Source organism: Nyctibius grandis, chromosome 2 (assembly GCF_013368605.1).
Source record: "Nyctibius grandis isolate bNycGra1 chromosome 2, bNycGra1.pri, whole genome shotgun sequence".
Classification (NCBI taxonomy): Eukaryota; Metazoa; Chordata; class Aves; order Nyctibiiformes; family Nyctibiidae; genus Nyctibius; species Nyctibius grandis.
This window is the reverse complement of record NC_090659.1, coordinates 38993279-39021228: the sequence shown is the minus strand read 5'-3', so window position 1 is coordinate 39021228 and position 27950 is coordinate 38993279. Positions and strand designations below refer to the sequence as shown.

The 27950-nt window shown below is 44.7% G+C and overlaps 1 protein-coding gene across 1 annotated transcript; it reads right to left on the bottom strand.

Moving 5' to 3' along the window:
• Positions 1–24548, bottom strand: ACE2 (angiotensin converting enzyme 2). Its single transcript, XM_068425330.1, has 18 exons — positions 24366–24548; positions 21219–21377; positions 19251–19344; positions 18482–18625; positions 17023–17135; positions 16368–16476; positions 15538–15635; positions 13923–14092; positions 12601–12827; positions 11671–11815; positions 9981–10079; positions 9185–9307; positions 8659–8831; positions 7963–8021; positions 3303–3403; positions 2211–2327; positions 765–959; positions 1–121 (listed from the first exon to the last, which is right to left on the bottom strand). The coding sequence occupies exons 1-18, from the start codon at positions 24546–24548 to the stop codon at positions 1–3; spliced, it is 2430 nt and encodes an 809-aa protein (XP_068281431.1).
• Positions 24549–27950: the final 3402 nt, after the last annotated feature.

The window sequence follows — 27950 nt, the reverse complement described above, 5'->3', positions numbered from 1 at the left end:
CTAGAATGATGTTTGTGTCTCTTCAGGTGGCTCAAAACCCATGTTGCTTTTTCCCTCTTCACCGTAAGGGTTCACCTCTTCACACTGTGACCCTGCTTCACTCCTACTTTCTCTCGCCCTCCTGTAATGAAAATTCATTTTATATTAGAAGATCCTGTTCTGTTCAAGTCCTTCTGGATCCCCAGAATCCTCTACTGTAAATAATACTGTGTTTAACTGGGAATATTTATATAAAAGGAATTGTGCTGGTTTGAAGGGGAACTGTAGCAAAACTACTACATTCTTAGAAACTCCATTAATGGAGAGACATAGAAAACCAACCCAGCTATATTGCTGTTAGTGCAGTAATATTTAAGGAAAACTACATGACTATGCAGCCTCCAACAATATTATTGAAAACCACAGGTGCTGATGAGTGTGGGCAACTCTGCTGTTGGAAAGGCACTGTGCTCCCAGCAGGCCACACCATCCACCTTGCAGCAGGGTGGGCAGAAGCCTGGCCACGCCGTGGCTCCCTGCGGCCACAGCTGCCTTGGTTAAACTGCTGATGATGGGGAAATTGCACTACGCTGCCAAAGCTGCTGTGCGCTGAAAGGCAGGGAGCTGAACCTTTAGCTATCACTGTTGATGGGAGGGGGATAATAAGCTTTAATTCCTTAACTTGCTTCAGTTAGATTTGGAAGCCTATTTGTAAGCACCCTGATGATTCAATCATCGGGACGTCTCCCAGTGGTCTTGATCACAGTATCAAAAATATTACTCACTTTTTGCGATCTTTCTGCCCAGTGATGATCAAGACAATAACTCCAATGACAACCAGGCTAATGACCACCCCAAATATAATTAACCAGATGGTGACTGGTGGTTCGTAAGGTGTGGCCAGGGTTGGAAGTATGCCCACAAACTCCAGCGTGTTATCATCCAGTCTGAAAGCTTCATTGATTCGTCCCCGAGACAACCTGCCATCAAGAGCAAATTCAAAGAGTTTCACATGTTTATTGGAAGGAAATAAACAGGTTTTTTCTCCCGTGTGCCAAGCTTCACCTGAACTGCTCAGCTGAAAAGGCTGCACAGGAAGTACTGCTAAACCCATATTCCTTCTGGCATGGGGGGGGTGAGTGACAACCACAGTAACTTAAGCCCTTAACCTAAGCCTTTAACCTCTTGCAGCTTAACTGATATGTTCAGACACTATATGAACTCTTAAACTCCATCTTAATGTTTATCAAAATGAGGCAAACAGCATTCTGATCTCCCTCTCCATTTGCATTTTGCCCCTTATTATTTTTACCCTAAGTTTCTTGGCTATCCATAAGTTTCTTGGCTATGTGACAGAAAACCACAGCATTGACATCTTACCTAATTCCCTTCTACAGTCTTCCATAGTTTTGATTCTTGTGCTTTTCACTGCCCTGAAAACCCTTTCCCTGGTGTATTTTCTGTGCCTCATTTTTCCCTGAACTTCTGCTTCTGCTGTTGAATGCTAACCAGACAATGACTTTCATAGCCATATTCTTCTCCCTTGGTTCACTAACTTATCTCACTGCTTTTTCAACTCCATTTCATGTTGCTGCTGCTTATAGATTTGTGCCCTCTTCATTTCCCACTATACATTACCCATGACCATCTGCAGGGTTGCAGTTTTACTTATCATTTTTACAGCAATGACTTACATTGGTGTCATCCTGTGCTATAAAAGAGCTCTTCATTGACCCGTAAGTGGGAACTAGCTCCTGCTCTGACCTCTTATTTTCTGTATAATCAAATACATCTGGCTGTCTTTCTAATACATCATTATTCTGGAGTCCTTGCTAACAATAACTCTTGCACTGAATTTTCATTAATGAGAGGAAGAAAACACGTGGGCATGCACACACCATTACCGTGCTCTGTATTTCAGAATATAAGATAGTTCCCATTAAAGTTTGAGCAATGATATTTTCTGGCAAGGTATGATGCAATTAGGTGTGTTATGGCAGTTTTGCAAGCCCCCTGAAGCATTTTACATTGGCTGTTGTCCAAGACACCATCAGATAGATGGACTGTTTTCTTTCTGTCATAACAGTTTCTGTCATCCCACTATTTCCATGCTAACTTCAGAACTGACTTTCTTATCACCCCTTCTGCCTCAGCTGACTTAAGCACTGCTTTCCCTTCCCCCCTTTCACCTGGTTTGTTGGGTTTTTTTTTCCCAGAGAGCAAAATCTCACCTGATGGCATCTTCCACCTCTGCTTTGGGCACAATATCACTGATATTACCTGGCATGCTGACAGTAAGGTAGAAGGAGATCCTTTGTGTTTGTTCCCCAACATGAATGTCTGTAATCCTGAATGAGAAACAGAAGAGAAAGGGGTTTTTAATTGTTGAGATGACATTAGCTTTAAATTCAGGCAAGTGAACAGTTGTGTTTGATCGGCAATGCCAGGGGGTTAGTTTATGCTGGGTGAATGCTTCCTAGTGACCTCAACTAGGAAGTGAAATCAATTTTCCTGACAGAATTTTTTTTTCTATGTGCTAATTCTTAACTTTAGATGGAGACAGTCTACCCCGACCCTAGGCCAATCCTTGGCGTAATTTTCCAAAGCACATAATCAGCTGCAGAACAGTGTTTGGGGCAGGTCTCATGAACGAGGTGATGCATGAAGTACCAAGTGAAAAAAAAAATAATCCTCTTCCTTATATTCTGCTGGGAGTAGATCCTAGGTGTTACATGACTGATGTTCTATAAAGTAATATCAAATAGCTTAAGTAGATAGCTTCTGAAAATTTTTGAAAATAAAAAAGGTTGTTTTTCTACCAAAATCAGTTTCAGATGATTGATAGATTTTATGTTTGTAAGTGAACCTAGATAAGATTAGTAAGTCTGCACAGAATTCTAGTGCTTTATAATCAACAAGTTTATCTTTCCTTGGCCCAAAACCTGGTGGATATTCAGTATCACACACATACTTTGTTAGAAATTTTTACTTCTAATCAATGTATCTTCCCTGATATTCCTATATAGGCATCGGGCACAAATTCTCAAGGCTCACTTCCACCACTGATAAGCTGTGGGAGACAAAGCCTTTTGCATCCACTGAAGTTACCTAACTTTAGCACGTTACTGCTAAACTTCAGACTCCTGCGTGAAAAGACAGCATGTAACCAAGCTGGCATCTTGCCTTTTACAAACAGCTGATGTTTGACATGGTTTGCTATCACCTTACATTTGACAGAAGGCACAATTAATTCCACCAATTCATGCCACTAGCGAACCAGAAGCAATATAACCATAGCTGGCACAATTAAGCAAGCCACTCACTGGAAGTTAACTTCCTGGTGCTTCACCTCTGCAAAGTATTTTCTCATGGCATAGGCGACAGATGACTTGAACAAGAAGAGCTCACTTTCATCCCATTCATACTGCAGAAACAGCACACGAGAAATTAATCAGAGATGGGAAGTTATCTGACACTAAGAAATCATTCTAAAAAGAAATAGCAATTGTAATGCTCGGCATGCACTTCAGTATTATTTATTTGTGCCATGATAGCACTTCAGGAACCTACTCAAACCTTTTAGCTCTGTTAATCTCGGCACTCTGCAGGAGAATAATCAAGCAGGCATCCCCGCTGCCAGACACTGCATCATGCTGTCCCTCTGCAATTTCTGGTACCTTTACATGGGGCTGTTGAAGATGCTGCAGTCCCAGCCCATCTCCCTGCCTTATGGGGAGCAAAGGCAGCAAGAGCAACATTATTCCTACTAAATATTGTGCATTCTGCCCGAAGTCTAAAGATTTCATAATTTAGGTCTTGTTTTAATCACATAATTTTATTTGCAGACCTGTTATTTTAAGGAGGAGAAACTTTGGGGTGGGATTGTTGTGTGAAGGTGGCTCATTCATTTGCTTGATGAGCTGGGATTTTTGTTTGGGGTTTCTTTTGTTTCAGTAAAAACTCTTTGCATCAGTATGTCTGCAGCAGGCATATATTTGTTGTTTTTCCCTGAGGAACAGATAGATGATATAAAAAGCGCACTTCCTGTGTGCAGGCTCCTCCTGGCCTGCCTTATGAGTCCAAAGTTATTTGCAGTGGAAGTCAAAACCAGCTTCTCTGGGGCAGGAACTGAGAGCTGTACAGGGGGCAAAAACTACCGCAGGAGCTGATAATGCAGCCTGGTCTGTTGTGCAACACAGGGAAAATTCCCGTTTGAACTCTGTGGCAATGGTTTTTTATGCCCCGGAGGCCTAGATTTGATGGCATTTATGGGACCTGAGCAGGAACGCCTATAAATGCTGTCAGTGATAGTTTTACACAGCTCCTGACTTTCTCGAGTATCATTCGGGAAGGTGTGGTAGAAGATGGCTCTGTTGTAACAGGCTTTATAAAACCCAGCTACGTTTTTCAACCCTGTCCTCCTCTTGACGTTGATGTAAAAGGAAGAGAGAGAAATACACGGGAGGAAAGAGCAGAAACTGGTGTCAGTCCGTGCAGGATTAGAGCCCAGGACAGGTGCAGGTGACCCAAAGCCCTGCTAGTGGAGCAGCCCCCAGCACAATGCCGGCGGCGTGCGGAGGGCAGGGGCTGTGTCAGCTCTGGCTGTTCCCGTTGGCGAGGGTTGAAGCTATGAGCCACCTTTGCCTTGGCAAATGCCCCCCGCTTTCTCCTGCTTGCTGGGCGGCAGGCAAAGCCCCACACTGAAACACTCTCACTGTCGCCACTGCTGTCTCCAGCAGCTGGCAGTGTTCACCGTCACAGCCTATGATGCTCTTGTGGGGGGGTTCTCAATTTTTCATTTATCCCCAACATCCTTAGGCTCTGCAGTGCTGCTTTTTTTTTTTTTTTTCCCCAACCAGGAGCTAATTGAGCTTGATTCCTCTACTGCTGTTTTCTGTACCTAGCATCTTGACTTTTTAATCATTTATTTGTTTCCACGGTGTCTATTTTGTCTTTTTAAGTCTAATGTATTTTAATTGCCACAGTGCCTCTAAGTGCCTTTATAAATACCATTATACCATCCACTGTGTGGATCAGAAGCACCTGGCTGGCTTCTGATCTGTTTTTGAGTAATGACTACCCACACGCCTTCCCTAGGCATCTTAGAAACCTACCTCAGTGCTTGCTGTTCATTACAGAGGCTGCTTTGCTTTCAGAGCGAAATGAACTTTGCCTAGCGCCTCTGCTCTATTATAGCGTGTTCCCTCCAAGATCCCATGTGTGACTTGAAAGACAGTATAAGTCTGGCCTCTGATTCAAAAAAAAGATTTTCCACTGTAAAATACATCACAATGCCTGCAGGCTGGCAGCTCTCCATTTCCTAACACGGTCTTGTGTGCCAGCCTTTTACAATGTAATCACACATATGACATCGACCCAGTGGGGAATTTTGAATTAATGTTTGAAGAGGGGCCCCATTTTCAAGTGGTGGTCAAGGGATTGACATTCCTGGAACCCTTTATTTTAAATAAGACAGACCCCGAGTGATTTGGCAGGGGATTTGTAGCAGTTTCCCTTGGGAAAAACTTTCATAAAGCCCCAGCTGAAGCAAAGCTGTGGGTGTTTCAGCCTCATCAGCTACACTGGTGATCCTGGAGAAGAGGAGGCTCAGAGGTGACCTTATTGCAGTCTACAACTACCTGAAGGGAGGTTGTAGTGGAGTGGGAGTCGGCCTCTTCTCCCAGGCAACTAGTGATAGGACAAGAGGACACAGCCTCAAGCTTCGCCAGGGGAGGTTCAGGTTGGACATTAGGAAGAATTTCTTTTCAGAAAGGGTTATTAGACATTGGAATGGGCTGCCCAGGGAGGTGGTGGAGTCACAGTCTCTGGATGTGTTTAAGAAAAGACTGGACATGGCACTTAGTGCCATGGTCTAGTTGACATGGTCGTGTCAGGGCAACGGTTGGACTCGATGATCCCAGAGGTCTCTTCCAACCTGGTTGATTCTGTTCTGATCCAGGGATGCTATGGCTACAGCTTTAATCTCGTCAGCCTGAAAACAATTAGCAGGGTAATTGCAGCACACACTCTGGCACAGCTGGCATAAGCCTATCGGTGAGTCTGGGTGCTTAATTTGCCAGAGCTTTGGGCTACTGAAACTTCCCTGCTGGTAACAGGGTATGTAGCTGAGAGGGGCAGGGCTGCCTGTGTGTGCTGCAGCTGCCCCCCAGCCCTGGCCCAGGGAAGCTCTCCCTCTCTTTCTCTTTCTGGTCTATCCAATGCTGAGGAGCAGAAATAAAAAAAAAAAAAATTGCTGGCACACTGAGAATGCTTTCTGCTGTCCTAATGGTGCAAAGCAGCTCAAAATACATCTTAAACAAACAGTTGCACTGGGTTCCCTGCTTCTGTCCGCTGTGAGACGCATAAAGCAGCCCAAACATATTGCTCTGTGTCACTGGGATGAGATTCTTGCCTGAGGTTTCCCCTGCCTTTTCTCTATGCCTGTTCATGCATGTACCGTTACCTGCTGATGGCATACCAGCATTCAGAGTCACATCCCCGGGAGCTCAGTGTGGGGAAGTGGAAAGCTACTGAATGGAAAAGGTTTCTTGCAAGTTGGTGATGTGGACTAGTTTTGAGAGGAAAATGCATGGCTTGCTCGTCAGAGCTTAGGAACCTACCGTCCATACAATAATTCAAATTAAGTAATCTGTATGAGATTGTTTTACAGCTGCTCAATTGCACAACAAAAGACCTTGATGGCAAAAGGCAGGCATAAAAATGGTATTAAGCTAAACATTAACCATAATGACTAATAAATGTGTTGTAATATGGAACCTTTACATGCTGTTGATATCAGTTTTGAATTGTATCTAACTCAACTCAGCGGTCTAGGAAGCAATAAAACTTCAGTGGGGCTTGCATGTGAGAGAGCGACAGAAGCAAGAGCATCAATTCATATGAAAAATGAGCCCACACTATTGTGTCCTTGCTAGTCCTCCTCCGAGGAGCAGGACTAAATGACCTGCCTGATGACATGCTCATTCTTGGAAAATTGCTAATGTTCTGCAAGGTGAAAATTGCTATTAACAGGAATGAAGTGTCTGCACTTAAGCCTTCTACACTGCCTCTGTGAGATTAGCATAAAGAGGCACAGCTAGGACAAGGAGCAAATTTTCAGCCAGGTGTCTGGGTTACACAGATGGGCTAAGCCAATGCTCTGTTTAAAATCTTAAAGGCCGTCTTCAGCTTTGATGAGTTTTTTCGGTTGCAGTAATACATTTTATTGGACCAGCTGGTATAATTGGGGAAAGTAGACAAGCTCTTGGGAATGAAAGCCCTTCTCATCTGAAACAGAAGCAGCTGCACGGCCCCCCACAATCTTAACAACAAAGCTGTCTCTGCATAAGGGTTGGAGGGCAGGGAAGCAGCTGAATATATCAGAGCCTGGAAAGATTACAGCAAGCAAGCAAACAAAAATCTAGAAAGGAATGCTGTCAGCAGCGTTTCGTGTGAAACAAAGAGAATTTGAGAAGGTGGGATTCAACCCCTCTGCTTTAGCCCCACATTTAAATGTGAAGTAGCTACTCTAATAACAACTTCTGAAGGCAACCACCATAGCCATGATGATGGAAATTAGGAGAAATGTGTGGGTAGAGGCTTTATTTAGACACAACAGCATAGCTGGGAAAAATATAGCCGTTTTCAGGTACACAGGTGCCCCTATGCTAGCCCTCCAGGCCTGTCCTGTAGCAGGTAAAACAAGATCAGTAGCTCCACAGAATAACTCAACTCAGCTAGCTGAGATGTCTGTCTTAAAACGAGTGGGATCACTTCCTGGAGAGATCCCTCCTGTAATTGTAGAGGGAGTCTTGAACACAAACTCAGATGAGATGCCTTTTATGTGATAACCCTTCACCTGAGCTGATGGCACTCTTCAGACACAAAAATCAGCTACACCCTGCCTTACTTTCTGAGAGCCATTAGCACAACATCTCTGTTGCCCGGACAATACAAAGAGTGTCACAGCGCAAACATACTTACTGCCTGGTCCCCCAGGGCTGATTTCAGGCTGATGCGCACTTTGATGGCGTTGTCAGAATCTGGTTTAAAAAGAAACAAGGGTCATGTCAGAGCTGCAGTGACAGAAAGTTAGTCCCTGGGAAATGCTGGGGTGGCTAGATTTTCCTTACAGGTTCCCCTGCTCTCCCTGGCCAGCTTGGTGGGATTGATCTTGTTTCCCTTCAGCCACCTCTACTGCAAACATCTGCACCTGAGCTGTCAGTCACCCACATCTGGCTTTGTAGTAGGTAGAAAGAGAGAGCACATCTATAGTCCTCTGGTCTTCTTTAGACATCTCTCAAAGGAAATGCCTCTTTTCCTCCATGGAGAATGAGCAGCTCAGACGCAGATGTTGGTGTCTGGCTAGTTGAATCCCATCATTAGAGACTGGCACAGCACTATAAGAGTTACAGTGCTTTCCAGTACTGAGAGTGATTTCCATTTCTGAAAACTGAGTGAGGCTGTGACAAACCCCACGTGTGCTGACTTCTCCTGCTTTGGTCATGAGGAAGCCAGTCTGCCTTCCTATGAGTAAAACTTAGTGCTTGGTGTATATTTCCTATAACCCCACTTCTATAGGGAGAAGAGCCTTCACCAGCTACAAGAGAGAGGGACTTTGCTAGTCAAGGGTTATGAGGACTGATGAGTGTCCTTAATTCACCCACAAGCCATACGTACATGGAGCCCAGTCTGTTTTCCAACCAATGTATCTGCCAGAATTGTTTTTCTGCAGCCACTTATATAGAGGTTCGAAGTAGTGGAGCAAGGGTGCTGCATTCATGTATTTCTCCCCTGTTATGCTTTCCAGTGCTTGGGTCCAGGGCTTGGATCTGCCTAATTCAAGCAGTTGTCTGTGTACATGGAAGGAGAGGTAATATATGTTATTGCCATGTTCCATCTAGACATCTAGCAAAACAATCTGCGATCAGTATAAAAGTTTTCTTTTCTGCTTCTGAATTCCCTCCTTCCTCTCATCACTCCTATTAATAAAAAGAAATTATTTTCTCATGAACAGTCAATTAAACCTTTGATGTTTAGATCCTCAGCTGATATAAATTTAGTCAGCTTGTCAAAATACACTGAGTAGACATATGCTAAATTTTCAGGCTAAGTTCATTCTTGGTGCAATGTCATTGACTCCAGAAGCTCTCAAGGATGAATTACGCTTTGTTATTTATTACTTGTGAGATATTTGCTTTATTACCTCAAATTCTGACCAGCTGCTCTGGAGTTGGTAATGTCACACGTGTGAAGAGGGCCGGTATGGTTAGCTGCCTTGCAAAGTGCCTCCTGAAACTGGAACTGATAGATGGTCCGAGTATAATACCTGAAGGAAGAGCAAGAAGGAAGGCACAGGTTTTGTTAGTGGTCTGGCAAGGAAACCCCTGAGCCCTTGGCCTTTGGAAATCTCTGCCCTGTCAGCCGGTGCTCCTGCTTGGGAGGCTGCATGGCAGGGAGGGAGGCTACCTGATATTTATAGGCTGCACTAATGCAGATTTACAAAATGCCAAGATCAAATGCAGCAGAAGACCCCCAAGACTGTTTGCTGGCACATAAACCAGGAGTGAGCAAGGTTTTTAACGTCCAACTCTCCACTCTAGCTGAGCTCTCTAATATGAGGCAGCTGGGACATGGAGTAACGTCCAACGTTAGTTGCTTCAGGTTGCATGTGCATAGCCCAAGTGACAGCGCTGCAGGGCACGCTGTCTCCCCAAGAGACAAGAACCTCATACTGATGTACTCTCGCTGGTTTGATGGCAGCACAAAGCTGTTCTGGTCAGCAAGGAGCTCAGCAGCCTCCTGGCTGCTCAGAGATTGCTACAGAGCAGCCCCTGATGTCCACAGAAAAACTTCCACTGAAATCAGCAGCCTTCAGTCAGAACTTCAAACAAAGTAAGACTGTGTCCTGAGACTCTCTGGCAGACGTTTTAGGCAGTTGGGGCTTGCTCTGTACCCAAAATGTAAGTCATGAATTAAACACTGAGCAAGGATGGAGCTACCTTATGAAGGAGTAATCATTGGCCACATGAAACAGTGCTGCAGGGTCACAATAGGTTTCATCATGAGGGATGGGTTCGACAACGCCAACTATTTCTCTCCTGCGGATGAAGGAAAAACACAGGATTTCCATTAACAGATAACAAGGAAAAATAATCTGACCCTGCTCTTCCTCTGTATTGTCTGATACGTATGGGCACCTCTCTCACTTCCAAACACAAGAGGTATATACAGCTCCCAGTAACCCCAAATGACTACCGCTCCACAGCTGGAGACCACAGAGAAGAAGCTGCTTTGAAACTGATGGTGCAAGGAAGGGATTTGTGTGATAGCAGGGTGTGCAGGGAGTAATCAGTGGTATGAAATAATCTACCAGACATGAGCTTCACACACACCTCATACCCTGGCCCATCCCTGGGTAAGGGCATGAAGAGATTGGGTGACCCAAAAGGTGTATGGCCTGCTGTGCCACTGGGCTGAAGATGAGGTTTCTCTTTATTTTCCTCTCCTGAGAGCATGTTTCCTGAGCAGTACTCAGGTAACATGGAAACAAACCCATGCCCTAATTTCTGAAAAATGTAATTTACATGGAAATATTTTCCATAAACCTGTATTTCAAGGTCTTGTTCCAGCAGAGAGCTTTGCAGTGCCACTACAACAGATGTGATAAGCTTCCCTGAACAATTTGTCATTCTCCATTTCTCCGACATCTCTCTTACTTTGGAATAAATCGAAGCTGACTGATTTTTACAGTGGGTCAGGAGGCTTGCTTATATCAATTTTTATTATAGATTTTGTTTGCTGATGGAGGCTCACTGTTTGTGTTTGTGTTAGAGTGCAGACTCCATTTTCAGTGTGGGGCTTGTTTGGTTTCTTTGTATTTTTCTGCCCCCATGTCAACCACCCCAGGAAATGACAGACTCCAGTCTGAACCAAACCACTTTTAATCTTGAGCTCCAGGGAGCTTAAAATAGATTGGCTGGTGGGGGTAATCTGAAAAGGCACCTCTGAATGTTACTTGCCAAGGGAACTGTATTTTCTTGACTGAGAAATGTGGTATCTTACTTAATACATAAGAGAAGGAAGACTCAGTCTGGAGTCTTTCAGACAGTTTGCCTCCAAAACCACTCTAGAATGGGGAGGAAACGCAAAGCAGAGAAGTGTGCATGGTTATTTGGTAGTGTCCAGGTTTGGCCTAAACCGTGACAGGTAGACTGAGATCTGTATGCTTCTCAGGCTGGCACATATGATGAAGTTCGCTTTCCACTTGTCCTAAAGGAGGTAAGGAGCAATCCAGAGCATATGCCTGATGAGACCTAGGGAAGGGCTGTACTTAAGCTATGAAGATGTCTTGGGGCATGTGTTGGGGGACAACAGTGTTGATCCTGGGATCTGGAACATCTTGTGCAAAGGCCATGGGCTGTCTTTATCAGAGAAGCTGACATTAGAAATCAGGAGATTTACCAAGAGGCAGGGTAAACTACCCAGGGCTGAACACAGTGCTAATGGGGATACATGGCTTGCGAGATCTTGTCTGCACCACGTTGGGTGTTTCTACCTGGCACTCTACTGGTCTTTGTAGAGAGACCGATCCTGCACTATGGGGGGGCACAGACACCTCAGTACGTTAACTAGGAAGGGATGGTTTTGCAGGATCATTTGCAAAAAATCCTCCTTGTTTCTCAAACTTACTTCATCTCCCACCACCGCTTCATCCATTCCTTCTTTGTAATCTCACCCCTAAACACCATCCACCTCCACTTCTCCAGCATGTAAGTAAAAGGCATTGTTCCAACAATCGTTAGCGCTTGTTTGAGCAGAAAGTTGATTTCAGTTTCTGAAGAGAGAAGTAGTTAAGGCAATGGTTATGGTAGCAATTAGTATGTGATTAGACAGCTAAAGTTGCTTCCCTTTACAGCTAATGCTTACAACTGGCTTGAATTACAGATTTTCATAAGGAAAAAGTGGAAGGAAGAATACTACTTAAAAAAACATGAGAAAAGATCACTTAAGTATTGTATACAGTTTGATCTATCTTTCTTTTCCCTCGACTGCTTAAATACGTGTCATTTACATGTCATGATCCTCCACTGAAAACCTTCCCAGGCTCTGGGGAATTTTGAACTGAGGACTTTGGTACATCTCCATCCTTATACGGTAATACTCAGAGAAGCCAGACAAACCACATTATAATGAGGGCCTGTGTACGAAGTCCACTTAATATTCACTTAAATGAGAGATGCAAATCTCAAGGCTTCAGTTTCATTTGAACTGCTGAATACATAACTTGGTAGAGATATGTACAGATTCATGCAACAGAAATTGAAAAGACTATTAGAGGCTTATCCAAATGAACTATGAAGATTTTGGGATGAGTTGTTCAGTGCTGAAGGTAATGAGGTGCTAGCTATTTGTTTCTAAATTGTGTAGCAACATTATGAAGTAGTGTTCCTTGCTTCGTGATGTGATTTGGGAAAAAAATAGTATTTCTGGTAAGTTCGTGGGGCAGGATTTTCAGAAGTCTCTCAGTTGCTCACTTGGCTTGCAGACACAATCTTCTGCCACAAAGTAAGGCCTGCAAGTGTTTTCACTTAAATATATAATATTTATGCATTTATTTACCTTCATCCTCTTGGAAAGCTGGCTCAAGGAGGTCAAGAGATTTCAAGTGCTGAGGAGTGGCTGCAGAAAGTGACATAATTTCACCTACTGCTTCATGGAAGCCCTCATTGGCGCCGCCTCTTAGCAGGTAGGGCTGCACAGAGTACGCCATGTCATACTCGATGTGGCCCATCTCGTGGTGCGCGGTCAGGAAGTCGTCCATGGTCACTTTGGTGCACATCTTGATCCTGCGCGCCAGAGCAAAGTGTTTGTGGTTAGAGAGATGGTGGCCCAGCCAGCTGCTGCCCAAGCCCTGCCTGCTGCAACCACAGGGCAAAGCAGCCTCCAGAGCTTGCGAATGCCCCTCGCAAAACCCATGCAGCCACATCCTAGCATGGGCACATGCCACATCCATAGCAGTTCCTCCTGCAAGAGCAAGGCCTGGAGGAGAACTTGGCAAAACACTTTCAGCCACCTTGAAATCGTGCTGGGAGTAAGAGAAAATTGCTGTTTGTGAGAAGCAGCTGCTCTCTGAAACTTGGCAATAAACTCACTGTGTATGTTGGAATGGGTACACACCATCAAACTCAGGCAGATAGTAGTGTAAAAAAAAACCTGTGTGTCAGTGAATCCTGCTACTTCATCCTCATGTAGGTACTACTTAATAAAGAAATTTCTTCCAAATAATAGGGTTTCCTTTCACCTTCCCCAGACTGCTGAGGTGTGAGGCTGGCAGCTTTCACTAAGGCTCTGCTGGGGACTAGCCTCTTTCCCTGGGTAACTGTAGGGACAGCAAGAGGGGACAGAATTTGTCCCAGGAGACGTCATTGTGTGAGAACTTGCTGTTCCTCTCCTTTCCCAAATATGGAAGAGATTGATGGATTTTTGTGAAATTTTGGAATCCTGCCTACCAAATCTGATATATCCACTAAAGATAGCCAATGGGTTCTCGGGAGGTTTTCACTTGCTACCCAGGGACCTGTGCCATTGCTACAGAATGTGCAGGTGTCCACAAATCCCACTGGTATCCACAAGCACCCACATTTGTGCTTATTCCTTAAGCCCTAGAACATAGTCATTATTTCTCTAATTCATATAAATAACATTTACTTCTCTGCTTAAATTTGAGAGTAGTCCTTAGGTCTTCACAGAAAAAGTTGCAAAGGAATGTTTACAGTCCCACAGGATCCCTGCTCTCTTGTCTTCCTGTCACTTCTTATCAGCCAGAAAAAAATAATAACAAATAAGGAAAAATTATAACTTAGACCAGCAGGGTGCACCTTTGGTGAAAATATGAATGTTCTAGGAGATGGTATAAAAAGGGGTCATAGTAATTGCAGTACCTGTAGTCATTTTTCCCCAGATCCCACGCTGTAGGATGGCAGACAACCTTCCTGTTGTCAGTCGGCTCTGTGAGCATGGAGTTATTCCAGAAGCCCTCAGTCATTTCGTTGAGGCCAATGGAGGTAAAGAAGGCCTCAGCGGCTTTGAATATTTTTATTGCATCCCATTTCTGAAAGAGGCAACGGCACCATTAACCGCTGGTTCTGCACGGAGCCTGTTCCCGACGGCCAGCTTAACACAGGACAGCTGACTTCCTATTTATCTCCCAGTGACTCAGATCAGCGCCTGACTTACTGAGAGTAAGACGGTAGTGTCTGCTTTCAGCACTTCTGTAAATTCTGCTGGGAACTAGAATTAAGTGTTTTCCCCACAAACAAAATAGGTTTCTGCACTCAGAGGTTCAGCAGATAGCACCTGACCCGGAGCAGAGAAGCCCTCAATAAAAGATAAGGTGGAGAAGATAAAGAAGGTGTTCCTGTCAGTAGCACGTCAGATCTGGGATCAGACCCTTCAGCCATTTCAGTCGGGGACAACTTGTTTGAGGGAGTGGAGCTGCACTTCTAGCATATAAACACAAGGGGAGACCTCAGCCAGAACCATAAAACCTGGCAAATGTATCTAGAGGAGTTGCTTATGAGATTGTAACTGCATGTTAACGTCCAGCATATTTTCAAATGTCATTCAGAAGTTTTATTATTCTACATAGAAGGAGCTCTGCATTTAGTTGTCCGAGTTTTCCGAGGGATTTAGCTGGCAGACAGCTCAGTTGGATGGGAATCCTAAATTGGGCACGTCCACCAACAAGGATGAGTCCAGCCTTTGCCCCGAGGCTCTGTAAGTAATGATTCCCTCCTCACGGCGGTGCTTCAATATACGCAAACTTGTCTACAAGGGGGTCAGTACTGTAAAATAGGGGTGAGATTAATGCAGGCTTGTGCAAACTGCTTTATGAATCAAATTTAGCTATTCATTCTCTTGCCAACATAACACTTGCATGGAGTGCTCCCTATGAGAGAAGGGCAGATTTCAGGTGAATAATCACATTTCAAAAACCAAATTCCACTGATCACCTTTTATTTTATAAAAGGAGTGAAGTTCAGGCAAGAGTACAGAGAGTTATCTTCACCCATGTTCTCGGTCTGGTAAAGCTGCTGTCACGGCTCTTAGCACTACAGATCTCAAACACAGACCTTATGGTGCTATGCACTTATCAAAAGATAACAGGCAGCATTGCAGTTTCTAGCTGTATCCAAATAAACAAGACTGGCAAAAAAAACCCTGCGATATACAAACTATTTGATTATGGTAATTGCTGGCAAAGGTCATATTTGATACCAGCCGACTTCCATGAGTACAGAAATATTTATATGCAGAAAATATATCTCTTAATGGATAGGTGTCTCTGAGGAAAATAGACTTGGAGCCAAGAGTAAGCCAGTCAAAGAGGGTGGAGAAGAAAGAGAGGAGAACAGCTAAGGGAAGCCAGTGCTTTCCTGGCAGTGTGACTGACTTAGGGCATCTGCAGTTTTCTGGAGAGCAGCTGACATGTGGTGTGTATTTTTTATACCATCTAGATTTGTAACATAATGCATATTGCATAAAGGCATGTCTTACTTTTTGAACCATTGTAGAAGTTACATCAATGTTTGGTTTGGCTGGATAGGGAACAGTCATGGTGTACAGATTTGTCCAAAATCTACCCCACATATCACCTTCAAAAAAGAGAGAAACACAGAAATATTTTAAATGATTGACTATGTATTGTTCCAAATTGCCAGACAATTTTATAAATTGTGCAGTGTCATAAATAGGCACCTCTATATGCCCAAACAAGTCTGATCCAGATGTGAAGTGGAGGGGAGCAGTTCTGGGAAGTCATGCATAGGACAAACTCAGATCAAAGATCCTTTTATTTCCCCAAGATCAGCTATTCTTGTACAATACAATTTCAGGACTGATCGCCTTCCTAAAGGTCTACTCAAAACTGGACGTCCATGTTGTTAGTCCACACGATTGCCGCTGCCATGTTCATATACTTTACTGTTCTGGCAGATCGATGTTGAAAGCAAAGTCATGAAATGCAGGAGCTTAGGACAAGGTTTAAAAGGCAGGAAAAAAAAGTCTCTCTGAAACTCTCATTTCTAAGGAAGACTATTGCCGCAGTGTGCAGGGCAACGTCCCAGCCCAGTGCTGGAGTTTTGAGCTGGATGCCACCAGCTCCAGTGAGGATGAGGACACCTGCCTTCCCCACCTGCCTCTGCTGCTAAGCACCTGCGTAATCTCTGCCAGGGACTTTTCTCCATTTGTCCTCTCCCCTTCTCTTATCTGTAACTTCTTTGTTAATATCCTGATTAAACAGGCAGATTACTCTGTTCCCATGTGCCTTGAAGGCAACTGTCCTGTGTACCAAGTCAGGCTTGCGTGACACGGCTGTGTTGACATACCCAGCAAGTGAGCAGGGAGGCATCCTGTGGAGCTGATGAGTTCAGGGCCGTAGACCTGCTCCAGCCGGTGCCTCACGTAGGCATGCAGCTGCTGGTACAGAGGTTTTATCTGTAAACAGAGGAGAAGAAGGAAACAAATTATTTTCTCTTTACCCCACTTGTCCCTCCTAAACTGAGAGTCTTGAAGGTGCCTCTGATGAAATTCTCCCAGCAGGTAAGTGCACCCCAAACCCGCAGCTGAGCTTTGCCCCTCACCTCCAAGCTCAAATGCCAAGTACAGATCCTAACCCAGAAGTCCTGCTCAGGTACAAGGGAGGGAGTATTGCTAACTTGAGATGTGGAGTATCAAGGATGCCATCTACCCCACAGGAAACACACCTCCCCCCATGGGCCCTACCTGGAGGAGAGACATGGATCTGCAGAGCTCCCTCTTTCCCAGCATTTAGCATGGTGCACCCTGAGGGGACCAAGCTGGTCCTTGAATGGCTGCAGAGGTAAAAATGTCATATATGTCATCCAGTGTCTGTTAACCCCACATAGACTGAGATTAGCCAGTTTAGAGCAGGTCTTGTCTTCCTTCAGAACATCGACACCTGAGTCCACCATCACAAAGCACAACTCTGTGGCCCAGGTGAGAGCTTTTTCCTGCCTCTACCTGCTCAAATGTCTCCTCCACATCTTCAACCAGCTGATCACGGCTGTATTTGTATTCTTCTGGCTCATATGCTTGATAATTTGCTCTCCAGTAATCTCCGTAGTCAGAATAACCTGTAAGCACAGACACATTACATCAGGACACCGCACATAGCACTGCTCAGGACTGCAGGAGCAGTGCAGCTCCCTGTTGCCCCCATTCAGACCCACAGCCTTTCCCCCAAAGCAAAGCGGTGAAGTGTGAGATGCTCTGGGTCTAGGGGGGAGGACAGCGCTCCCTCCAGGCTCTGTCCCACAGACGTGCAGGTACGGGAGATTTCCAATGAATGTGGAAATTGCAGTCACGGTTATCTGCTAATTAGGGTCATTACAGCTGCAGATGGAGGTCAAAGGAAAACATCACTCCTGACTGGAGCTCCTGTGGGTGTGAGGGAGGGCAGCCTGGGCTCCGGCTGGATGCTAAGGGGTTCTCACAGAAGCTATGCGCTGGTGGACATTGAATATGGGCCCCCTCCTCCAGCTACCAAACCACCAGGGCAGGTGTAGATACCAAGACTGAAATTCAGCTCCCACTTCCACTGTCTTCCAGTCCAGTGAGCTCCATCAAGCCTGGGTAGAAATGGCTCATAGCTGAGGTCTCTTCCTTATTGGTATGGAGGAAGGTCATAATGACCATTTCTAAATGTTTGGGTTTTTCCTGTCTAACTATTTGGACTATAATTTCTTATTCTTGGTGTCTAGCTCCAGCTTGACAATTTTGACAAAACAAGGAGTATAGGAAAGCAGGTGATACAGCTGCAGTTTCACCAAGAGACAGATGATGTGGCTACTTCAGAAGCTATTTTAGAAGACCCCCCAAAAAAATTAGAAGCCACCTGCCGTTGTCCCTTGAAAAGACAGTTCCCTATGATTTGTGTGGAGATCTCTGACTGGAAGCACACTTGCCTTAGTGCAACATCCTTTTCAAGCACCTGGCTGCATCTGCTGGCCCAGGCCTACCAAATCTAATCATTCTGGTTAGGGCATAATGCTTATAAATGTACCACTCTTTGTGGCTGGTGCAAGAAGGTCAAGGCTGACAGAAAAGAGGAGACATCACCAAGACCCAGCAGCACTCAGAAGTTATTTAAATTGAGCGTGCTTGCCCATAAGTCACAAGCAGTGCAGTTCTGGGTAAGGCAGTATGTAATGAAGGGCACTCATATATTATGGCGTTTGGGAAAGGTGCCAACAAAGACATCCTCCTTTTGTTCCAGGATGGTGATGTACCTCTCATCTGGTCAATGGCATCTGTCTGCACTGCCTCTCACTTTGCAACATGCACACCAAGAGTAAATTATGTGCAAAGCGCTGCTCATCAATGAGTAAAAAAGGTTCTGAACTCCTGTGCAAATTGTGCAAGACTGCGGTATGTTTGTTAATTTCTGGAAGCCAGAAAAAAGGAAAAAAATGTGACTTACTATTAATCTTTGCAACCTCATTTTTAAGTTCAACATACTCTTCATATAATGGTCTCATCATCCTGCCAACATCAGCTCTCCAGCCTTCCCAGGCCCACAGTCTCTCATGATAATCAGTGCTGTCAGCCATAATAGCATCCAGACCTGTCAGAACAAAAAAAAATAAGTACTAGGCCTTGAAAAAGCAGAATCTCTTTGTTTTTCTTTCACAGCAGGCAAATGAGCCAAAGCAAAAGAAATTTCATAAACTAAGAAGAAAACACTTTGTGTTTGATATACTGAAATATCCCATTATTTTATTGCATCCTTTTCTGATTTAAGGTTTTCCCTTTTCTCTCTTTAAGAGACATGGAACAGATGCTGGGTCCCTTAAACGCTTTCTCTGCATTAGCTTCCCTTAAGTTGGTAGTATTCTTGGGACTGACCTCAACGTAACATTGAGTCCAACGAGACTTTGATGACAGGGGAAAAAATTAGACTTTCTGTGAATTAGGCAAACCCCAGGTGACAGAAAGGCTGTCGCACAAGCTGAGCAGCCCTCTCCAAATTTTATCTACTACAAGTAGAAGACAGTATGTCTCATGGGCAGCAGGCCCGCTGGAGGTCCGTGAACTGCAAGGTGCAATTAAATTATGACTAAGCTTTAGATAGCAGGATATATCTATTGAAACTACAGCCTGTTCTCTTGCAGTCAGGAGCCACCCTTGGGCTTTTTCTTTTCAAACTCTCCGTAGAAAGGACACAGTAGGGGCAGTGGTCAGTACCATACCTGGCTCGAGCACCAAACACTCAGATGGTTTGCCGATTTTACAGACGGTCCCGGTGCTGTAGATGGTACTCATTGTATTTAACACAGTGCTCAGCTGCAAGTTAGATGTGAGATAGCCCATTAGAAACCCACTCTGTGCAAAATAACAGCCAGTTATGCTAATTCCTTAAGAGCTCGATTCAACACTTCACCCATCAGCTTAACATTCAAGCATATGTTTAAGCTCAGTAGAGATTAATGAAAGAATTTGCCTAAATGCATTACTAAACCAGGACCTAGCTGGAAAAGACAGATAATCTCTCAAATATATGACGTAATCCACAGATCCTTAATATCCAGTCAGACAGAGCTCTGGATCTAATGAGCACAGACTGTCACGAGAGAGCTATGAATATACAGCAGCAGTAAAACAATAAAGTTTAGCAATGCGCTTTAGCATGGACCCACCTAAACTTTCCAAGTAGGTCGTGGTTTTGAATGGCAGCAAAAAGAGCCCCTTCTGCAGATGCTGCCAGGCTGACTGTTGCGTTTGGTTTTTAACATCACTTCACACTGATTGCATAGATCTTCTTATACACCATTACAGAGACCTCACGGCTCATGTCTGGGGTCAGCTGAAGGCCAAATGCATCTGAAATCGTACAGCTCTATCTCAGAAGCTATGCTACATAGCTCTGTTTTTATTTTTTTTATCTTTTCAGTTTTTCATACCTCAAGAAAAACATGCCCCACTTTTACCTTTTCCTTTAGGACTATGTTATTTTTCCTTCAAAGCTTTAAATCAGAACTATGTAGAGCTATCAGTGGGAGGGGTAGTTAATGAATATCTCTAACTTTATCTCTGTCAGCATTAAAATAAATGGGCACCCAGGGAAATTTTTGTATCAGTGAAGAATATTTAAATATTCCTGTGGAATCCCATCAGACTGTACAAGAAGTCACTTTTCAAGCACGAACCAACAATTTCAGCCCCAAAGGCCATATATCTAGGAAACTGCAAGTGTCTAAACAGGGAGGATACTGAAGAAAATACCTCCTCAACAGAGACAGCATTACCATCAGTGCACTGCTGTGCTCCAAAATAAATATAAGTTTATGTGAACTGTCAGCATTCCCGCCGAGGTGATCTGTCTTTCCAGAAACACATCTCATTTGGATCAGACAGGAGGTCCAGCCAGTTCACTGCTTTTGTTGCATGGTGGTTAACACTGGTGATCTGAGCAGAAAAATCTCAGGATCCTTCTATAATCAGGACTGTAGGATCCTCTAACTCAATGCTATATTTCAATTTGATCTCCAGCAAAAGGAAACTAATTTAACCCTCCAGGTGTCTGGTTTTGAATCTGCATAGCTGCTTACTCCAATTCCACATATAGTCGTTATCCATATACATGCCTTTTACGTGAACTTGTCAGTGGAAATGTCAAATCTTGCTATGAATCTTGCTAAATCTTGCTGGCCTTCAGCAGCTTTCTGTGGAAGGGTGCCTGCTGCATAGAAACAACCCCTATTTTCCACAGTTTGATAATGCAACATGTGCAGAGAAAGAAAGACTTCCTCCACCTCCACCTTTTTGACTCATTGAATGTCATTTCATCCATCTCTTTCTGCTCATTGCCCTAGCTCTGGACTTAGCCAAGCACTTACCACAGGTCCTCTTTTCCTCTTATGACTAATCCAGCCATTAGTGCAAGGACAACTCTGAGGCGTGTGTGTGTTTGAAATCGATTGCATGGATTACCTGGCAAAACTGCTGACTTGAATGGGAACCAGCTTCCTAAGCCAGACACCCCCTCCAGTCCCGAACTGCTGTGATCACCTTGTACAGGTACCTTCTCCATACTGATGCTGCGAGACAGCATCACTCCGAGACAAGCAGGGTGGTGACAGCACCCTGCCCTTGCTCAGGGGTGTTGTGGGAGGCAGCTCAACTCACCCAACAAAAATGAGCTACATTCAGCAACTTACTCTGCTATATTTTTCCGGTGACAGCACAGATGATCCTCTGTCCTGGAGCGCCTGGATCTGGAGCCTGGTGAGAGCATCCTGGATGCTGCCTAACGGGAAGCTGCTGGCGTTCCCGCAGGCCCGGTCATAAAACGCGGACCATCTGGCGTCCAACTGGTTCTGAAAGGGGTTCACACAAACCCTGAATTACTCCGCCAAAAGAGTGCAGCAACCTGATGTACTCAGTGGGCAAAAATATTTCTTCTGGGGAGAACTTCATTTGTGAAGAGCACCTGTGGATTGTGGGTTGAGCACTTGCACTGCGCAGTGAAACTGCTGGAGAACTTTTTGGCTTTGTTTTATTCACACATCCAGATAACCATTTTTCTTTGGAAATAGCAAAAAGCAGGGCTGTCTCCTCACACTATGCTTGCTATAATTGATCCAGCACTGCCTAGCTGTGTTCCCTGCTAGTCTAAATCACCACGTATTCTTCCCTTAGTGATTTCCTTCATCCACCTGTGCCTAACAAACAGAAACCAGATACAAGCCAAGGCACAAGAGGTCTGTGACCCAGGTGTCATTCCCCATTTCTACTTCAGTAGCAGTGACAGACAGCATCCAGTATATTGATATTGAGTCTTTTCATTATGCAAATATCACTTTCTCCTGAAGTTTTGGTAGATAAAAGATTATGCTTGGGCATAGCAGGCTCTAAATAGGTGCCTAAATTGGGCATGCAAAACCTGAATGTTTTGTATGAGATTGCATTTACCCCTGCTGCAATTACATACCATGACAGGTGAAACTCCCAAATTTCAGTGCACAAAGTGGCACCATAAGAACGTTATTTGGATTTGGGACTGTCTTATTATTATTCACCTTTTTTAATGTGTTTATACATAGTTTAGCACATCAGCACTTGTGCAAAATGGCAACAAGAACCGTACTAGTTAACCTGGGTCCTTGGGATAGTTTAATTAATTGTGTTCATGCCAGAGCTTCCTGGGTTGTGGAGAAGGCGCTTGTAACACCCGTCCCTCCCTGCTGAGGCATCAGGAAACAAAAATATCATATTGTGCCTGAAGAGCTATTTCAGGCACTCTTCACCCCTGTGCAAACACATAGCGAAGCCAACGCTTTTGCCAGGGACACACCATACCTGTTTTAGGCAGTGGCAGATGTAAGCCCTTGGCAGTCCCATCCCCGTGTCTCCCCCTGCCCGTGCAGCCCCCCTGCGGGAGAGCAGCCGTCCCCCGGAGACTTTCCAAACTCTCCCCCTTCACAGGAACAGAGCAAACAGTCCTGCCGCTGCTCAGCAGCTTGCAAAGCTCCGTGGGCTCAATAAGCACCCAGAGGAAGAGCATCACTGTGTAAATCGGTTTCTGAACTCCTTGTCCTGAGCAGGGACAGAGAGGTGTCCTAGGAGAGACGGAGCAGAAGAGGGGGCTCTTTGGCTACAAAAGCCAGGGGAAAGAAGTTATCTTGCTGTCTGATTTTTTCCCCAATTAGAGGAACTGGTTGATGAGTCAAAGGAATAGTTATGGGGTTTGTGGCCCAATTTAGAAGGAAAATGGATGGGAAGGAGCCAGAAGGGACAGTATTCATTAAATGTGCTCCTCCAGCAGAAAGGGAGGAAGGGAACAGTGGGTTTATTACCAGCGCTACTGAAGAGATCAAGCGAGAGAAAATATCCTCTCTGAGAACTGGACTAATTGGTTCTTATTGCTGGTATCTCCTCAGGTATTTTATTATCATCTCATTAATGCTGAAAGTGCTATATGGGGCTTTCATTTTACGTGTTCGGAAACGTTAGTTTAAGTACCTGGTGCCTTGGAAAACATTCCAGATTGACAAAGATTAGTCATTAGGATTTCTTCCAGCAACTGGTCTCCTTGCTTTAATTAAGAAATACAATAATTAAACCATGTTTTAATTAAGCTATAAGACCACAAAGTGGAAGACTTAACCATTACGCAAAAGTAGATGTAGTATATTCAGCTTCATTTTATGCTCTGAATTGTTTTTCTCTAGAACTTGAGTTAACCTTAAAATACACACAGATACAAAATCCCAGGTGTTTTTGTTCATTTTGAAAGGCTCCAAGGTTATAAGATGCTAGGCTGAGGCATGGCAGTATCGGTAACCAGCCAGATCATGGCTCACTGCTCGTGATAAACACGGTACTTGCCTAGAGACCTTGATGGCTGGGACAGCCAGAGGTTGGTGTTGAGAAGCAGGGAGACCTGTGTTGCAAGACAGCATAAGTACAAATGCTGTGGTTCTTCCTGCAGGTAGAAATTGACTTTCAAACCAATGTACTAGACCACTGTACTACAAACTCCACTGCTGGCATTTGGAAGTCCATGATCTCACTTCATTTTTTGCAGTTTAATACCTCCAGGCAGTCTACCAACAGCCCTGACTATGAGAAGAGTGATGGGGGGGGTGGGAGGGAAGGTTCCCCACTGGGTAAAGGGTGTGGACCACTATATAAAACCATCAGAAAACATTTAATAGAATGCCTACATTCAGAAAATGTTTTCATATTCAGTGAGAAGTAAAACAATTTCAGCAACAGAGAAGAGAGAGCATTGTCCATGTCTGTAAAAAGCCCAATGTTAGTTCAGTCTTACGAAAAGTGGGAGACCTGAGCTCACGCGGGCGCAAGATTTGAATCCTATTCCCTTGCGCCACAGGGCAGCACCTAACCCAGGCCCTGGGAGAAGACCAACCCCTTCGGGCTATGCCTTCTCCAAGAGGAAAGGGCCTCACACAGAAATACCACGTCTGGAGGCACTGGTGGAGGTGGACGCCAAGCGGAGGAAGGTGTCTCTCTCCATCCAGCTCAGATTTTGGGGCCAAACATGCAGTCACCAGGGTGACTCAAGGTGATGGCTAGGGACAAGCCCAGCCTCCGGCTGTCCCCATGCAGTGCAAGGGCATCCCAGGCACCAACCCTAGGCTGTAGAGAGTGGTAGTGGCCCAGGCACCTCCAATGAGGCATTGCTATGCTAAAGCAAGCCCCTCTACCCTCCTGAAATGAAACCATAGCTACCAAAGAAGTAGCACCCAAATTTCAGCCAACCTCAGTGGAACCAAAATAAACTACAAAGTAGATGTCGCATTCCTAAAACAACAGCAAAACCCGCAGGACGGAGTACTCACCATTTTGCTGGCATTCTCCTCGGTGATGTTGGTGTTGTAGTTCCATGAGGCAAGGGCACTCTCATAGCTGATATCTTCTGCCCTCTTGTTAAACTCTTCCAGAAACCTTTGGGCTTGTAGTGTGACATCCTGAGGGGTCACGACAACGCTCAGACCACAGAGAAGCCAGAGGTGGACCAACATATTTGTGTCCAGGCTGAGAACCTCCCAACAAAGTAGGTTTCCTCAGGTAAGCTTCTCTGTCAGGCTCTATCTCATCAGCCTTCAAGCGTGGCTAGCGTGAAGAAAAAAGGCTGAATCCAATTTGCTGGGCCTTTTATAGGTTTTATCCATTGTAGGAGAGAAAGGAAAAAGTTTCTTATAAAAAGTCAAATAAACAAAAGTCAATGATTAACTTTGGAAAAACATAATTACTCCTGCCATTTTATGGCCTTCTTATAAAAAGCTTTTACTTTTGGTTAATGTTTCCCGAATGTGCTGTCAATGATACAGCTGCTCACTTTATCTATGGCCTGCCCATATCTTTGGTAGCTCAGAATCTGTGAATCCTTTAACAGGTTAGTGATAAGCTGTAAAAATATTTAGAAACTTCACTGAGACACCAAGCCGTGAACCACCTTAACTCCCAGGCAGAAAGAAACCCCATTTAGCCTGACATAGGGTACCTGGTTGAGCGTTTAGGCCCATGTTTTAAAAGGCTTTGCAAAGCCCGAGTGATTTGGAGAATATACCTCACTTTCAAAGCAACTGGGGGCATACAAAACCAGATTTTTAAAGGTGTTCACTGAACTATAAAAAAGTAACAAGAGACTTCGTGGGATCACAGCACCTCGTGTAGGGACCTAATCTTAACTATAAATCAACTAGATTTAAGTACTAAGATGACTAAGATTACTAAGATGACTCCAGTTTTATATCTAAATACCTTTGCTAATCTAGTTAGGAACCTAGCACTTACTGCAAATCAATAGGAAAATCAATGCATGAATTATTTCTGGAAATGCAGCTTGGGTTGAGTGTTATCGATCAGACAATACCTTAGTCCTTTTTAAATTAGCCTATTTCTGCTCAGGATCACTTGGTTGGTTTTGTTTTGGGTTTGTTTCTTTCTTTCTTGTGGGGGGGCTTTCTGAGATGCAACTCTGCAGCCACATCCATGGGGTTGGTTTCCAGTTCCCGACAGATCTTCAAAACCACTATGAGTCTGTCTATATGGGAGCAGTAGCAATCAGCCCCTTCATTGCCAAACCCCAAGAAAGGGGTCTGTCTGCAACGGGCTGAACACAGCATAGCCTCAGCAGGGCCACCAGTGACAGGCATCCCCAGTAGAGACAGAAACCAGGGACCCTGAGGAAGCACCTTGCTTCAAAATCTTCTGATAGCCATGTCCTGTGGACCAGGAAGCAGTATCTGCCATCCATAAGCAATCCTCTAAAAATCTTTTTTTTTCAAGGGAAAGCCAATAACATTCACTCAACCCTTCCCCAGAGGTCACGTTCCCTAAATTGCATGTTACTTTTCTTGGTGCCATCCAGACTCTCCACAATTTGTGCTTCCTCAGTGATGGCGTCCATATCTGATCATAACTGAAACCTTATCAATGATCAGTCGCACAACCACCGTCTGCATCTTACACGCTGCACCTTACTGATATCCACCTTCTTTCTGGTGAACACTGGTGAACATTTAGCCAACATTGACTCATATTCCAGTCATGACCCACTGTGGTCCTTTCTCGTAGCACTGCTACCTGCTCAGCCGTCCACTTTTTTGTCTCTATACATCTGGTTCTAGGGTGGTACTTATTAGTGCATTTTGAATTTGTCTGGGCTGAAGTCCATTGCACTGATTTCAGACCATTTTTCCATTTTTTTTAATGATCCTTTGGAATTGTAATCCTTCAGAGGACTTCCAGCTGGCAATGCCCACAAACCTGTTAATAGGTTTTATCTTCCCACATCCAGATCATAAGGGATACAGAAAGGCCCAGGAGAGCTATCACTTAAAATGTCCCCTCTCTTTGACTGAGAACCTTGCAGCATGATTTTTAAGTAATTATGTGCCTTTTGTGATTCTTGTCTAGCTCATTGTTCTTTAATTTGCCAGTGAGACTGTCACGTGGTGAAATGTTGAAATGTTTTTGTGTTGTTTCATCTGTTGTCTGTCAGAGCAGAGAATTGTGTCTATTATTACCTTGATATGATTTCTTCTCCTCCAGCAGAGAACGGGCACTATGTTGACTATTTGCTTTAACTCTCATTTTCTCTTCTATGTTGATAAGTTAACTGCACAATCACTGGACCTAGTACTTTTTAGGGTACTAGAACAGCACTGGCTGATCCCAAATTCCCTTTTTTACATGCAGGGGTTATTTTTTCCCCCTTTACAGTGCTCTGGTCCCTTCTTCAGAGGCAGCCCTCTTCGCTCTTGCCTCCTTGCCGTGATGCGGGAGTCACCTGTGCTCCTCGCTCCAGCCTGTGGCTGCCACGTGCCCAGGCACAGCACTTCAACCCCGAGGGGTGCCTGCACACCCCAGGGGCCCCCAAGCAGTGGGATACTTGGGGGATACCTGGAGGGGAGAGAAGGGCATCACGTCATTTTGTATAGGGAGTGCATCTGCACCTGCATTCAAGCGTGCGCGCAGGCATTTTGACGAGATGAAAATGCAGCAGGGAGTCACACTGAATTATGCTGCAAATTTTCAGCCTTATTTCTCTTTCCTATTGCATACGTAAATGCGATACTTGGTGTCATATCTGAGGAATGATACAAGAATTACACTGCTTCTTTCTTGCCCTTGCCTTAACACAAGAGAAAAAACTTTAAGCTGTGAGATGAATTAGCACAAACTTATGTTTTGAAAACCAGCGTTACAACAGTGGGGAGCCACTGGGCTCCATGCACATCATACTTTCATGGATGGATTTGCCCCCATGGAAGACCACTGGATACAGACTTGTTTGCATCAGCCTTACTACCATAGCAGGCTTTCTGCAGGATGGCCGGGCTCCAAGCTGAGAGTTGTTTGTGTAGCCTGAGACAGTGATGGCAGGTCTGTGGGGAGAGGATGCCATCTGTTCTCGGATGAGCTGGGAGCATTTCTTGGGGTGAACCTTCAGGCTGGTTTGGAAAGCTGGTGAGAGCATGGAGACAGTTTGTGCCACAGCAAAAAGGAAACAGCAAACAACGGAGAAAGGGAAGTACCTCGAACCTCTTCAAGAAATCCAGACCTCCAGCAAGAGCATCGAGGCAGCAGCCGTTAGGTTTGGGTGATAGGAGAAGACCAACTGGGAGTTAAAATCTGGTCTTGATCAAATATGTTGTTGTACGTGATGGCGGCCAGCCTGCTTGGCTTGGAGCAAGGACGACTATGCCAGTTTGCCACTGTTACAGTGCAAAGGCTGTGGGTACCCTGACATGATCGCACAGGCTCACTGTCCTCCAGTGTGCCAGTCTCCCCTCCACCCCTCGGGTCTGCAGCATGAGCTGTGGCTCCCAGCTCCTACCTGATACTCCCAGTACGGTAGTCCACGGGGTCCGAGTTGTCTGACATCTGCTTAAACAGCTGCCCACCAATGTTCAGCT